This window comes from Brachyhypopomus gauderio, chromosome 4 (assembly GCF_052324685.1).
Source record: "Brachyhypopomus gauderio isolate BG-103 chromosome 4, BGAUD_0.2, whole genome shotgun sequence".
Lineage (NCBI taxonomy): Eukaryota > Metazoa > Chordata > Actinopteri > Gymnotiformes > Hypopomidae > Brachyhypopomus > Brachyhypopomus gauderio.
In genome coordinates, this window is record NC_135214.1 from 23,191,402 (window position 1) to 23,203,412 (window position 12,011).

A 12,011-nucleotide genomic window follows, 5' to 3' on the forward strand; every position below is an offset into this window, starting at 1 on the left:
CCGTTACTGAAAGATGCTCTTAATTTGACCAGGTCTTTCAAGTAAAACAAGGCTACACACGTTATGCTGATAGTTCAGGAGCAGTGAGGTTTCTGACTACTTCTGTTCTGCTCATTGTTCATCATGTACTCATCAGGTTTTGTTCCCTCCCCCTCTAGCCACAGGTTCCAGAGAGGAGTGATAGTCTCGGCACCTTAAGTGACTCTGCTGTTGCTCGTAAGTGTGTGGGTGTTGGGGGGGGGGGGGGCACTCAATCATCCAGGTTCTTGATAATGACTTTGGCCTCCTGGCTCTGAAGATTAATTCATTACCTCAGTAACTTTAGTCCAGGTCTGCACCTATATCCTAAAACTCCTATATCATGCACCTAAAATGTTTTGAAGTTAAAGCAGAATGGAGATGACTGTAAACTGGGAGGGATTTGTTCGTTAATGTATTCATAATTATTCATTTGCCTTCATTAGCTTTGAACAAGCTGTTAATTAGGAGTGACTCAGCAGGCAAGTCTGATGGACGCTGTATCTTCACGGGGCGGTTCCAGGTGAGGAAGCGATGCTCTCTCGTTTGATAAACGTGATCTTTTTCACCGTCACTCGTGTGCTGTGGTCACATTTGTCGATTTGTGCTCTAGGTTGTTCCGCTAGAGCCAGATGGTTATTTGGAGCAAAGCAGTAAAGACCGCAGCTCTCACGGAGGGGGAGGAGCTACAGTAACCATGGATACGGGTGTTTCCATTACAACCGAGAATGAGGACCAAGCTGCGCAAAAGTCCCATAGCAACCGTTATTCAGCACCGCCCGACTTGTATGAGGTGCCGATGAGGGTTCAGTTGCGAAACACGTGCTCTTAACTGAATGTTCTTTTTAAAACCTGGTTTGTTTCTCATTTGTTGCTTTTCTTTTTTCTTTGTAGGACACGCCCACTTCTAGTCCAGAGGTAACGCCCCCACTGGTCCTCCCTCAAACCTCCTTGTCGATCGATGGGGCACAGCACCCCCTCCATCTCTCGTCAGACTCTGGCGAGGACGACAACAGCTTGGCTCCGCCCCATAAACCAGCACAAACCACTCGCGCCCTATCGGAGCACAGTGGGAGTGACCTCATGAAGCGGGCGGTGGCTTTCTTCCGCCGCTCTGGCCGCAGCAGCAGTGTGCACAGCTCTGATTCGCCCAGCCGCCCTCCTCTGCTTAATGGACACGCCCCTTGTGTTGCCGCCCAAGCCACATACATCAGCAGCGATAATGATTCAGAGTTTGAGGACGCTGACATGAAAAAAGAGCTCCAGAGACTCAGAGAGAAGTAAGAAGCAACACACACACACTTTGCTCCTTCACATAACACAGCCTTAAAACATTTCTGTAACAATATAAAGATAATAAAGATGTAATGGGCAATGAAGCCATCTATGATGTGCATATTGACACTTTTGGAAGGTTTGTTTCTAAATCAATTGCTCAAACCCCCCACCCCACCACCCCTGCAAAAACAAAGCATTGTATGAAACTACTGGTTTTGTGCTGTGCATTTTGTAGTTTTATTGGACAGTTTTAACAAATTTTGTTTACTGCATTTAAAATAAAAATACTAATGGTGTTGAGGTGCTAAGCATCAGATTTAAGTGTCTTATTTATGTTTAAATTGATTGAAAAATGTATAGGCCACTACCTAATAGTCTCTTTATTAGGAAACACCATTTTATTAGTAATGTACATTTCTAAAATGCACCCAGTACAGTGTCCAGGGACTGCGAGGTTGGCGTCTCTAATAAAGCGGCTGCCAAGCTTTCAGTGAAGATGAAGTGTCCGAGAAGTGCAGTCTTTATGGTCCCTCCCCCTCCCCCCCTCCCCCAAGCAGTTTCAAGGGCCTGTGAATAATTGGACACATTTACAAGCTTTAATAAAATTATCCTCGGTGTAGAGAAGTGGCCCGTCAGGCTAGCTGCCATAATTGGCCACGCCCCCACGAAATTGTTCCGTGCCCTCTGCCGGCTTCCTGTTGCTCCGGTACAGTGTTGTTTCTGTGTGGAACACTGTAGGATCCAAACCCAAAACTCTCACTCCTATATTGTCCACACAGAACAGAACATTGTAGTGGCGCCTCAAGTTTGATACCTATAGACTGCACAATACAATGGCAATGTTAAATGATGAAAGGAATGCTTATATTTACACACACGTCCTGTATTAACGAGCAAAGCTGTGTGTCTGACACTCCTTCCAGTCCTCATACCCCAAATCGCACGCTCACTTTCTCTCAGGCATATGAAGGAAATCTCTGAGCTGCAGGCCAACCAGAGAAGCGAGATCGAACGGCTTTACTCGCAGCTGGGCCGCCCCGTGCCGCCCACCATAGGCTTCCTGCACGCGGCTCCCCCTACTGGTGGCCGTCGGCGCCGCACCTCCAAGCACAAGGTCAAAGCGGGCAAACTCGTGAACCCAACGGTGCAGCAGCTCAAAGCGAGCCGCGCCAGCAGCCCAGGTAAGCAGCGGAGCGCCCAGGTGCGAGAGCCGTCCCTCTCCTCCTCCACCCGTCCTCATCCGCCTCTCCCTCTCTCCGCAGCGGAGGCCTGTGCCAGTGTAGTGGTTGCACCATCCAAAAGCGCAGCTCTGCTCACCGGCTCTGAGGGGTCTGACACAGCTGCCCTGCAGGGGGCGCCACTGGACCCGATGCAGCCGGTCCACACCCAGCAGCCCTGCTCGCTGAAGGTCTCCCTGTCGTCTGACAACATCTACGGCACGGCCACGCCCACACCGCCCGGCCAAGGTAAGCAACATCTATTTATGCCACACCCATTCGTTAAGCCACTCACTGTGTCCATCACCCAAGTTTACTTAGAGACAGCATCTTGGGGACACTGCCACACACACCCTGTCTTCTGATCTCTCTTTCTCTCCCTCTCTTTCTCTCTTTCACACACATGCATACACCACCCTGCCCATATAAAAGTCTTTGTGAAACATTAAATTTGCATGTTTACATAATGTGTTCTGCGGCTTGCTTAAAGATTCCCTCCATCTGTGTTTCTCACACACATTATGAACAAAAGCCCACACAGTCAGTACTGCAGGAAGGCGACATCACAGTTAAACGTGTGATCGGTTAATTTCGCACCTTTTCCAAAAATACATGCGCACAGCACACGGCAATCTGGGTAAAAGCAGAGCATCCCGCAAAGTCCTACATGTCCTGTGCAATAGCTCCGCTCAAAAGTGTCTCCTCCGTATGGTTCAACGCATATGGAGACCTCGAGTCCAATTTCTAGCACGTTGGCAGAGTTACACAAGGGGGCGCTGTTGGTTAATTTATCTGGACATGTGAGAAGGATCCAGCAGCAAACACACACCCACACACCCATTAGCCCTGTTCTCCTCAAGTGTGTATTCCTGCAGGCCGATCCAGCTCTAAATGATAAGGGTTTAACCCCAAACAGGTCGGTCTTGACTCCAAATGGAATCACAGCCTTTTAAATGCTTTGGTTTTGGGTTAATACACGTGTTGCTCAAAGTAAGGATGAAATACATAATATACTATAGAGAAAATGTGTCTTCCTGAGAAGTGGGTGAGTATATAATGAACTGCCTGCACTTTATATTCGCTATCTGAAAAAATAAATTAATTCGTGTTGATTGAGGTTTGGTCGTAAAAGCAACCTGGAATTTCAGGGCACACTCTCTGGGCCTTTAAACAGTTGACACAATATACAGATGAAGAAATTACATTAGACAACGCTATGGCTCAATCGCATATGTAGCCTATTTAACTCAATGTTTTAGAATCTAAAAAAAGAGTAATCATGCTCAGTTTCCTCCAGGGATTAAATGCACACAAGTATATCGTTTAAAACACAGTAAAACAAATTGAAATGTATTGTAAATGTCGGGAACACTGAACCCAATATCAGACAACACTACTGCACTTCTCAACAACCAATAGCACACCATGAGGAGCTAAGTCCCGCCCATTTGACACTACACCTCCTCCCGTTTGGAGCTGTGGACCACCAGTTTGGAGCTACAACCCTCCCATGTGGAGGTGATCCAGCCTGCAGGAATACACCTCTCCACGTCTCTGGCTGTGCCCTACTGACAATGCTGAGATGATGCCGGTCTCTGATCCCTGATATGTTCACTGTTACACCACTCTTTCTCTCTTCTCTCTCTCTCCCTCTTTATCTCCTTTCTTTCTTCTCTCTCCCTTTTATATTCGTCTTTCACAGGCTGGACCGTTTACCACCAAACATCCGAGAGAATCACCTATAAATCTAGTAGCAAACCGCGCACTAGATTCCTCAGTGGACCCGTGTCTCTGTCCATCTGTTTGTATTTGTTCCTTTCTACTTTACTTCACTCATCATCTTTCTTCCCCGTTTTCCTTTAGTTTCTCTCTTTCTCTCTCTCTCTTTGTCTCACTTCTTTCTGTCTTTTAAGCCCCCCACCCCCAAACATGTTATGGTTCTTCTTATGTAATTGATTCTCATAGCTCTCATAGTCGACGTCCCCCCTCCCTCACCCACACATACACACACCACCTTCTCCATGCGCACAGCCATCAACTGTAGTTTCTTTTGGTCGCAGAACTCCGCCCCTTCTGGCCTCGTTGCTCACCCATTGGTTCTCGGGTTTGGCACCCGTATCGTTTCAGCCATTCCTTTCATACAAATGCTTTGCGCTCCGTTTCGGCTTAACGGATTACGTTAATCGTGTCTTCCCCCAAACATGGGCCTTCCAAACCCTCGACCTTTTGACAGCGAGCGAGACTATACATGCGTCCGCCAAAGCTTTTGTATCTCCTATTCGTGTGCGGTTTTCTTTCACTAATTGTCCCAGGGTTATCTCGGGTCATGTATTTGGGGCCCCAATGACAGCATAAAGACGATTGGGGCGTCCTGTCTCATGTTTGGAATCGGAAGACATGCATGCCAGAGGCACAAGCCAAGGTCACTTTGGAGACCTCAGGGCTGTATTCAGAATTCTCATCACTTCCTCGTCTCGAGCTTGCCACTGCATGACTCGTTAAAACAAAAGAGAGAAGAAATGCGCTCTCCCTTTTACTGTTTTTTGTAAACTTTTATTTCTGTAATTTCTTGCAGCCCCTTTTAAGCTTTTTCTTAACAGGAAAATATCAACACTTTTGTGTAACCCTAGCTATTAGTCCCTAACTAGTTGGCAGTAATTAAAGGTGCCCTAGAACGCAATTATTCCATATTTTTAAAAGGTTTCATAAAAACATCTCTGAAGGTATACAACTTTGGTCCAGCTTTTTTATTTTTTATTTTTTTACACACACACATGCCTGGTTTTTGTTTTTTTATTTTATTTTTTTACCACCTGTTTTTCAGTGGGCTCATGAATAAATTATGTGCTCTGTTCCAATTGGCTGGGTTACTGTGAGGCACCAGGATGTCTCCCAATCAGCAGGTCAAAATTAATCATTAATTGTGAAGTGAACCATGGAGCACTTGGGCATTCAGCCATATGTTTGAACCTACATCTTGGATACTTCACTTCTCAAACAAAACTGATTTTAACAGATTGACTACTGTCTTGACAAGTGACTGTTGCCTAACATTATCTAGGGGGAGCAAGTTATCCAGCTATCTATAGAATGGATATCTCGAAGTAACCGAACTGGCTTGCTTTGTCTTGTTGATTTAACAATGACAAAATTTACCTGAGGGATTGACAACTATACATTTTGTATTGTATATTCATATGACAACATGGGTTATTGCACACAGAATGGAAAATAAAATGAACCTCAATTAAACAAGTTAGGTTGTCATACTATTTAGCTACTTATTTGGAGCTTGCTAGTAGCTAACATTAGCTAACTATACTAGTTAGTTAGCTACTTGCTTTCAGTCTCGACTACAATGTAAGTTAAAATTGTTGGCTCACTATGAAACTTTTCGTGTAAGCTGACCTGTCTTCAACTGATAAAAAGTAGATAAAATCACATATCATGGCTAGGTAGCTACTTACCTACAGGTTATGGTCAGCCTGTGAACTCAGAATAGTTGGAACTCTTTTGAGAGTCAAACACTGAGCAGTGCTTTCTTGGTATTCAGAAGGTTTCAGAAATTGTCCAGAGAAACTCTAGGATCTCGTAAAATATAAATATCAAGCACCTCTTTGCTCTGTTATCATTTTGCTCTTCACAGTCCCTGCGGAACCTTTTAGCAGTGCAGGTCCACGTTAATATTGCCTGCAGTAGAGTGTGGGCTGGTGTATGCAAATGTTAGCATAAATATCAGATATCGGATAAGACTTGAGCGTTTTGCTTATGTGGGGTTAATATTTGAAGGAGGTGACGAGTTTGAGGTTGATGGTATGTCAGTGGTTATTCAGCTACGCCAAGGTAAATATAGTTTTTCATTCTATGGCACCTTTAACCTCCTCACAGTCCCAAAAGCCCTGTCATATATGCACAGAATATGTCATTTATAATGTGCTATTTCAGTTCTCAGTCTAACATTCTGAGATTGAAGTTTTAAAAATATGTTGCCTTTTTAAATTAGTTGTCTAGTATAATTTGTTTGGGGATTATTTGTGCTAATAGGGGGAAAGTTTCAGTGCGATTGCCAAAATGTGATCTCTGCTTGAATGTGCTTAAAGGAAAGCTTCATTCATTATTTTCAAACATTTATACGGGATAATAGATGAGCGATTCCAAAAATATCTCTTGTATCACTTTGCCATCAACAATGTGCCATTATTTGTGCTGGAGATGGTGCTGGTTTCTGTGAACTAAGACCCACATTTCTACTGGTCTGAGAGCCAAATTATATATCTGGATGTGGGAATCCAGAAACAGAATTCAAAAACGTTGCTTTTACTTGTAAATGCCAGTAAAGCAGGTCAACACCCTTGCGTGGTAACACCATGGCCCCAACCGCTTGTGTTACAAGGTTCTTGATCCTAGACCAACGGGTCAGAACAGCACCGGTGTTGCCAGCTGAGAACCACTTTTTGTTGTGGTGGAAAATGCAGAACCATTCAGGATTTTGGCACCGGCACCATGCCAGTGGGAAAGTGCCATGAGAGCTTTCTACCTACCAGACTGCATCAGACTCAAAAGTGTCTGCTTCATTCACAAGGAATAGCGTAATAACACAGCCATTTTATATGAACCTTTCCTTTATGTCACTTCCCCGGTCCTGGTTATGGAGTGGCCCCTGCACTGCAAATTGTAGTATGTTCCTCAAACACATTTTAAACTCACAAAGAGCTTAATTATCTGATCTGGCATAGACTGGATAAATACTGAAATGTGCATTGTAGTGCTACTCGACCAGGATTGGGGACAACACTGCTTTAAGACATAGGATGCCTTTTCTGTGCCGGTCAAGCATACTGCTAAAGTTATGTAGAATTAATTGAAAAACTATGCTTATTTTTGTGGACCTCCAATACAGTCACCTGTAGCACACACTACCTGCCAACCAACACCCAATCTTAACTGGCTAAATCAAATCTCCCTGCACCTCCTTCTGGTCCCATTTCTGTTCACTGATTGGCCGCTGTCTATGGTTGTCCAGCAGCTTGTCCAATGAGCTGTAGGGTGCGTTGTTTCCCATCTACCCCCTAACCATGTGTGTCTGTATTGTTTTGCCTCTTTATAGGGTCCACTCTGAAACGACTATGTCTAGGCAAAGAGCGCAGTAGTAGTAACTATCCCATTTACTCTCTTGTTCTGTCCCCCTTTCTTTTCTCGGACCCCTCTTCTCCCAACCCTGCATTTCCGTCTCTTGGCATGGCCACTTGTCCGTCAGTGCTGCTGTTGTCTTCTTGTGTTTGCAACAGCAACATGTGGAGCTATAATGAATTGCATCACCATTTTAATTCATTTTTTTTCTTCCCCTTGGTGCATGATGATATGTGGTGCAACAAGCCCTGTTTGTTCATTTATGTCTGCATCATTGATTATTCGCTGTGTGTGTTTCAGTGGTTTTTCTGCTGGGTTCAGTCTTTTGGCTGCTTGTTGACACGTCACATTAAAATACTACGACTGTGTTCAGTGGGAAAATATGAGGCAGTGACAATAAGTCTGTTAAGAGTGGATGTGATCTCATAGTCCAAAGGTGATGCTAATTGGTTTAAAGAGTCCTTGTGTGGTACATGTAACATGGTGTGCTTTGACAGATTATCAGTAAGCAGCTGATTACTGACGTCCCAGACAAAATGGAGTTTTTTGGTTGATGTTGGTTTGTTTTTTCTTTTTTTTTCATTTTTCCCCAAGTGTGTTTTGTCTCTTCTTACAGGGTCAGCAAACGGCACTGGTGCCACCCCTATGACCTCGGCTTCCAATCAGCAAACAGTGCCACCTCCTGTGTCTATGCCTACGCCTGGTCCTCAGCCAATCACAGCACTAGCTCAGGCTCAGACCAACAACAGCAACAATAAAACCGGGACGTTCACCGATGACCTGCACAAACTGGTCGATGATTGGACGAAAGAAACGCTTGCCTGTGCTCCTCAATCACGCCTCTCCCTCAACCAGATCAAACAGCAGCAACGCCATCAGGACATGAAGGTCAATCCCCCGACCAAGAGAGGAGCCCCAAATCAGGTGCATTTTTATTTCCAACGTTCATCTTCCTAAATCCAAGTTCTCTTCTTACTCTTACCCTTTCTAACTCGGTTACTTCATGCGCAAAAATGTGCACAAGTTAAGCACTTACAACTGTCGTGTTCATACCAGTGGTTCACCCATTGGCAGTATCTCTTATCCTACCGTTACCAGCAATATGTTTAAGAGAGACATGGCAGCATGGAGTTAGGGGTCCATTAAGTGTCCTTAATACCCATTCATAGACTAGACTCGAAAGCCTTAACTGAGATGCGCTAAAAAGGTGTTCAAACACCATTTGACTTATCATCCCTCCCCATCCCTTTATCTCTATGCTGTCGGTGTGTCTGTCTACGTCTCCCTCTCTCCACGTCTTTCTCTCTCTGTGCCTGTGTATCTAGATGAGGGCTGCGGTTCCTCCAAGCTCATTGCCAATCCAGCTTCCCCTCTCTTGCGCGCTCTCCGGGGCGCTGGGCCCGGCCGTGCCCCCTGCCCTCACCAACACGCCCTCCCCGGCCCTGCAGCAAGCCGGCTACCTGCTCCCCACTGGTCCCTTCAGAGGGGCGACGCCAGCCTCCAGGTACCAAACGCAGTGGCCAAGGATTCCCTGTCCGGCAGGCACAATAGGGCCTGTGCGCATGCTTGGCACAGCAAATATGGTGCCCTTTCCTGCACTGGCCAGCACTGCACTGCAAACCTTTCCCATGGCTCTGAACAGCTCCGACAAACCTCTGTGCCCGGGCGGGGCCAGGACTGTATAACAAGACCACCTTATTCGCTCTGACCCATTCCACAAGCAAAGCCCTGGGCCAGTTACTCGAGTAACTTGTATTGAATGCAAAGCTGTGTACAGTAGACTAGAACTGTGATCCCCCACGATTTAAAAAATTTAAAAAGCCCCCACGATTAAAAAATAACTCCTTCCTACCTACCTGGCTCTTTTGCTGGGGTCTCTGGCAAGAGGTTTGGTCCTGATGTCCTCCACACATAATGCTAAGCTGTACAGGTTACCACAAACTACCGTATCCATAGTCCAGGTGTTTTGGTCCAGTGTTAATGATGTCAGTACACCTGTAATGATGTCCTGTACACCTGTACATAGCTCCAAAGCCTGTAAATAAAGTGTGTGTGTGTCAGGACTTGAGCGAGTGGAAGAAAGTGTGCGTTTGGCTGTGATGTATTTGACTATGGCCTTTATGAATCCTACAGCCATAATTGGTCATCACATTGTCTGTCTGTCTTCTCATGCTTTTCCACTAGAGCTCACTACAGGACAGGTCTAGTACAGAATAAACCAACAGGCCTCCACTAACACTTCCCAGAGCTGTAGCTGCATATACATCCAAACATGCCAAATGTTCAGCTCCATTTAAAGTCCTACTTGCAGAGAGGTTTCATAATACTAAATTTCAAGATGCATTTATGAAGCTCCAGGCCTTTGGCTCTGGGAGCTACCCGTCCCACAGAGTCTCAGACAGCAGTGCAGACGCCCTGCGAGTGAAGGGATCAAGGGGAAGGTAGTGCCTTGACAGTTCAATGATTTCCCCACACAACTCTGCACGTCTGCCCCCAAAGACGAGGCTACGGCCCCATGGGCGAGTGCAGATCTAGTTGTGTTCAATGCAATATCAGTTTTTCTTCTCTTTCTCCCACCTGATTTATTTTTTCTTCGATTGTCGACATTTTTAAAAGGCCCTTCTGACGAAGCATGACGCTAAAGTGAATCATAGTTTGGTAGCAACTGTATATTCTTGATACGAAACACACCTGTGGGGAGCATTCGGTTTACGGCCTCAGCGGAAAGCCCGTTACAAGCACAATATGAGGAGTCACAAATGTTTATTCCAACATGTTAACCTCATGAACCACTGGCCACTTGCACGGTGTACGATTGGTCATGGTTCCACGCCATCCCCAGCAGTGTTGGTGCATTTGTGAAAAACGGAAAGATTTCATGTGGTGCTTGGAAACGTTGCACGTGAGGGGGGTGGGGGGGTGAAAAAAAACTTATGCATGCTCACAGTGAAGTTTACAAGTTTACAAATTTCAGTCTGGATTTAGTTTTGTTTGTGGGGGTGGGCCTGCGGGGGTGGGAGGTGTCGGACAAATCCTGTAGGTATGTAGGAGAAATATAATACTGAGCTATCTCAGAATGTAGCAGTGACTATGTAATGTTGGAGGGGGGGGTGGCTATGCAGGCGTAAGTGCAATTTCACCCGAACTCACAATAAAAAGATAAAGAAAAGGGGGGAAAAAAAAGCTTTCAAAAATAGCCTTGCCACAAGCCTTATCCACACATCAAGGGAAAGAAGGAGCCAGTGTTGAATTTAGCCATGTACATGACTGCCTAGTGTTCCAGACGCCGTTCAGGTGGGATGGCGTTCAGCTGTCTTTACATTAGAGTTTTCTTTTCCTTTCCCTCTCATGGTTCTGTTATTGTTGAGCACTTATGCATCGGCTATATTTTGGGAAGGTATTGCAATCATTGGACATGTTTGTATGGTCTAATACAATTTCCAATTTGTTCGTTTTCTTTGTTTTAATGCTGCTATTGTGTTCTGAGTGATGTATTATAGGGGAAAATATGAAATGTGAACAGCAGTAACTATACGTGCACACAAACGATGGAGTGTAATAAATATATTGCCTGTAAGCCAGCACTTTTCAAATCTAGGTCTCTGTGAGGTATTGAGTGAGACATGGAACAAAAAAGGCCCCAAGTCATGCCCATAGTAATTCAACATGTCCTGCTGTTGATTTCCAATGACCGTGGAATATTAATAATGAAATCACACATTTATGTTTGCGTGTCACAAATAACGGATCACTTGTTTTTCCTCAGTTCACTTGTGTTGCAAGTATTTAACTTTCCGATGGTAAGTTTCAGAGGTGTTTTGGGCTCCTTTTGAGGGGAGGGGTTGAGTGAACCCTGAGGGCACTATGCTAGAACTGCACTTTCCCCGCAAGAGAAGCCTGGTCCGTGACCCAGAAACCCTGGGACATGCATGCTCAGGCTCTCGACTACGGTTCCTAAACGGAACCACTTTTTCTACCCCATGTTTGACGAGGTTGTGAACAGTGGTTCTGCCAAGCTGTGAACTGTGCAGGTCACATGGAATTTAATGTATGTACACCATTTGCTGTTTGGTTTTCTCTTTCGTTGTTGTTTGTTTTTTGCCTCTCCCTGATGTCTTTATTATTTCAATCGTTTCCGTTTGAATTGTACTTTTATATAGGGTGTTATGCAGAATCATCTGGTTTGGGTCAAACACTTCCAGCAGTAAGAGATTTCTGTCCTCTGTTTACTCGTATTTTGCATCCATATGTCAGGACGCTGTAATGCTTCAGCAGACATTGTTAACGACCTTTCTTTTGACGGATTGCTTCCGCCTAGAACACCCCACACTCTGTTACTTTTATTAAGCCCAGCCAAACCGAGCAGCA

The 12,011-nt window shown here is 45.1% G+C and overlaps 1 protein-coding gene across 5 annotated transcripts in view; it reads left to right on the top strand.

Annotated features, from left to right (window-relative positions):
- LOC143512597 (serine/threonine-protein kinase WNK2) overlaps nucleotides 1-10,557 on the top strand; it is a 43,706-nt gene extending 33,149 nt beyond the window's left edge. For 3 of the 5 annotated variants that reach the window (XM_077003122.1, XM_077003125.1, XM_077003126.1), the window contains 10 exons: nucleotides 159-216; nucleotides 465-541; nucleotides 632-811; nucleotides 913-1,298; nucleotides 2,257-2,477; nucleotides 2,559-2,762; nucleotides 4,216-4,314; nucleotides 7,621-7,665; nucleotides 8,260-8,567; nucleotides 8,969-10,557. In XM_077003122.1, the coding sequence (XP_076859237.1) occupies nucleotides 159-216; nucleotides 465-541; nucleotides 632-811; nucleotides 913-1,298; nucleotides 2,257-2,477; nucleotides 2,559-2,762; nucleotides 4,216-4,314; nucleotides 7,621-7,665; nucleotides 8,260-8,567; nucleotides 8,969-9,328 (1,938 nt within the window). In that variant the 3' untranslated portion in view covers nucleotides 9,329-10,557. The remainder of the gene's footprint in view (nucleotides 1-158; nucleotides 217-464; nucleotides 542-631; nucleotides 812-912; nucleotides 1,299-2,256; nucleotides 2,478-2,558; nucleotides 2,763-4,215; nucleotides 4,315-7,620; nucleotides 7,666-8,259; nucleotides 8,568-8,968) is intronic. The other 2 variants (XM_077003123.1, XM_077003124.1) reach the window with 2 other exon arrangements.
- The last annotated feature ends 1,454 nt before the right edge of the window (nucleotides 10,558-12,011 follow it).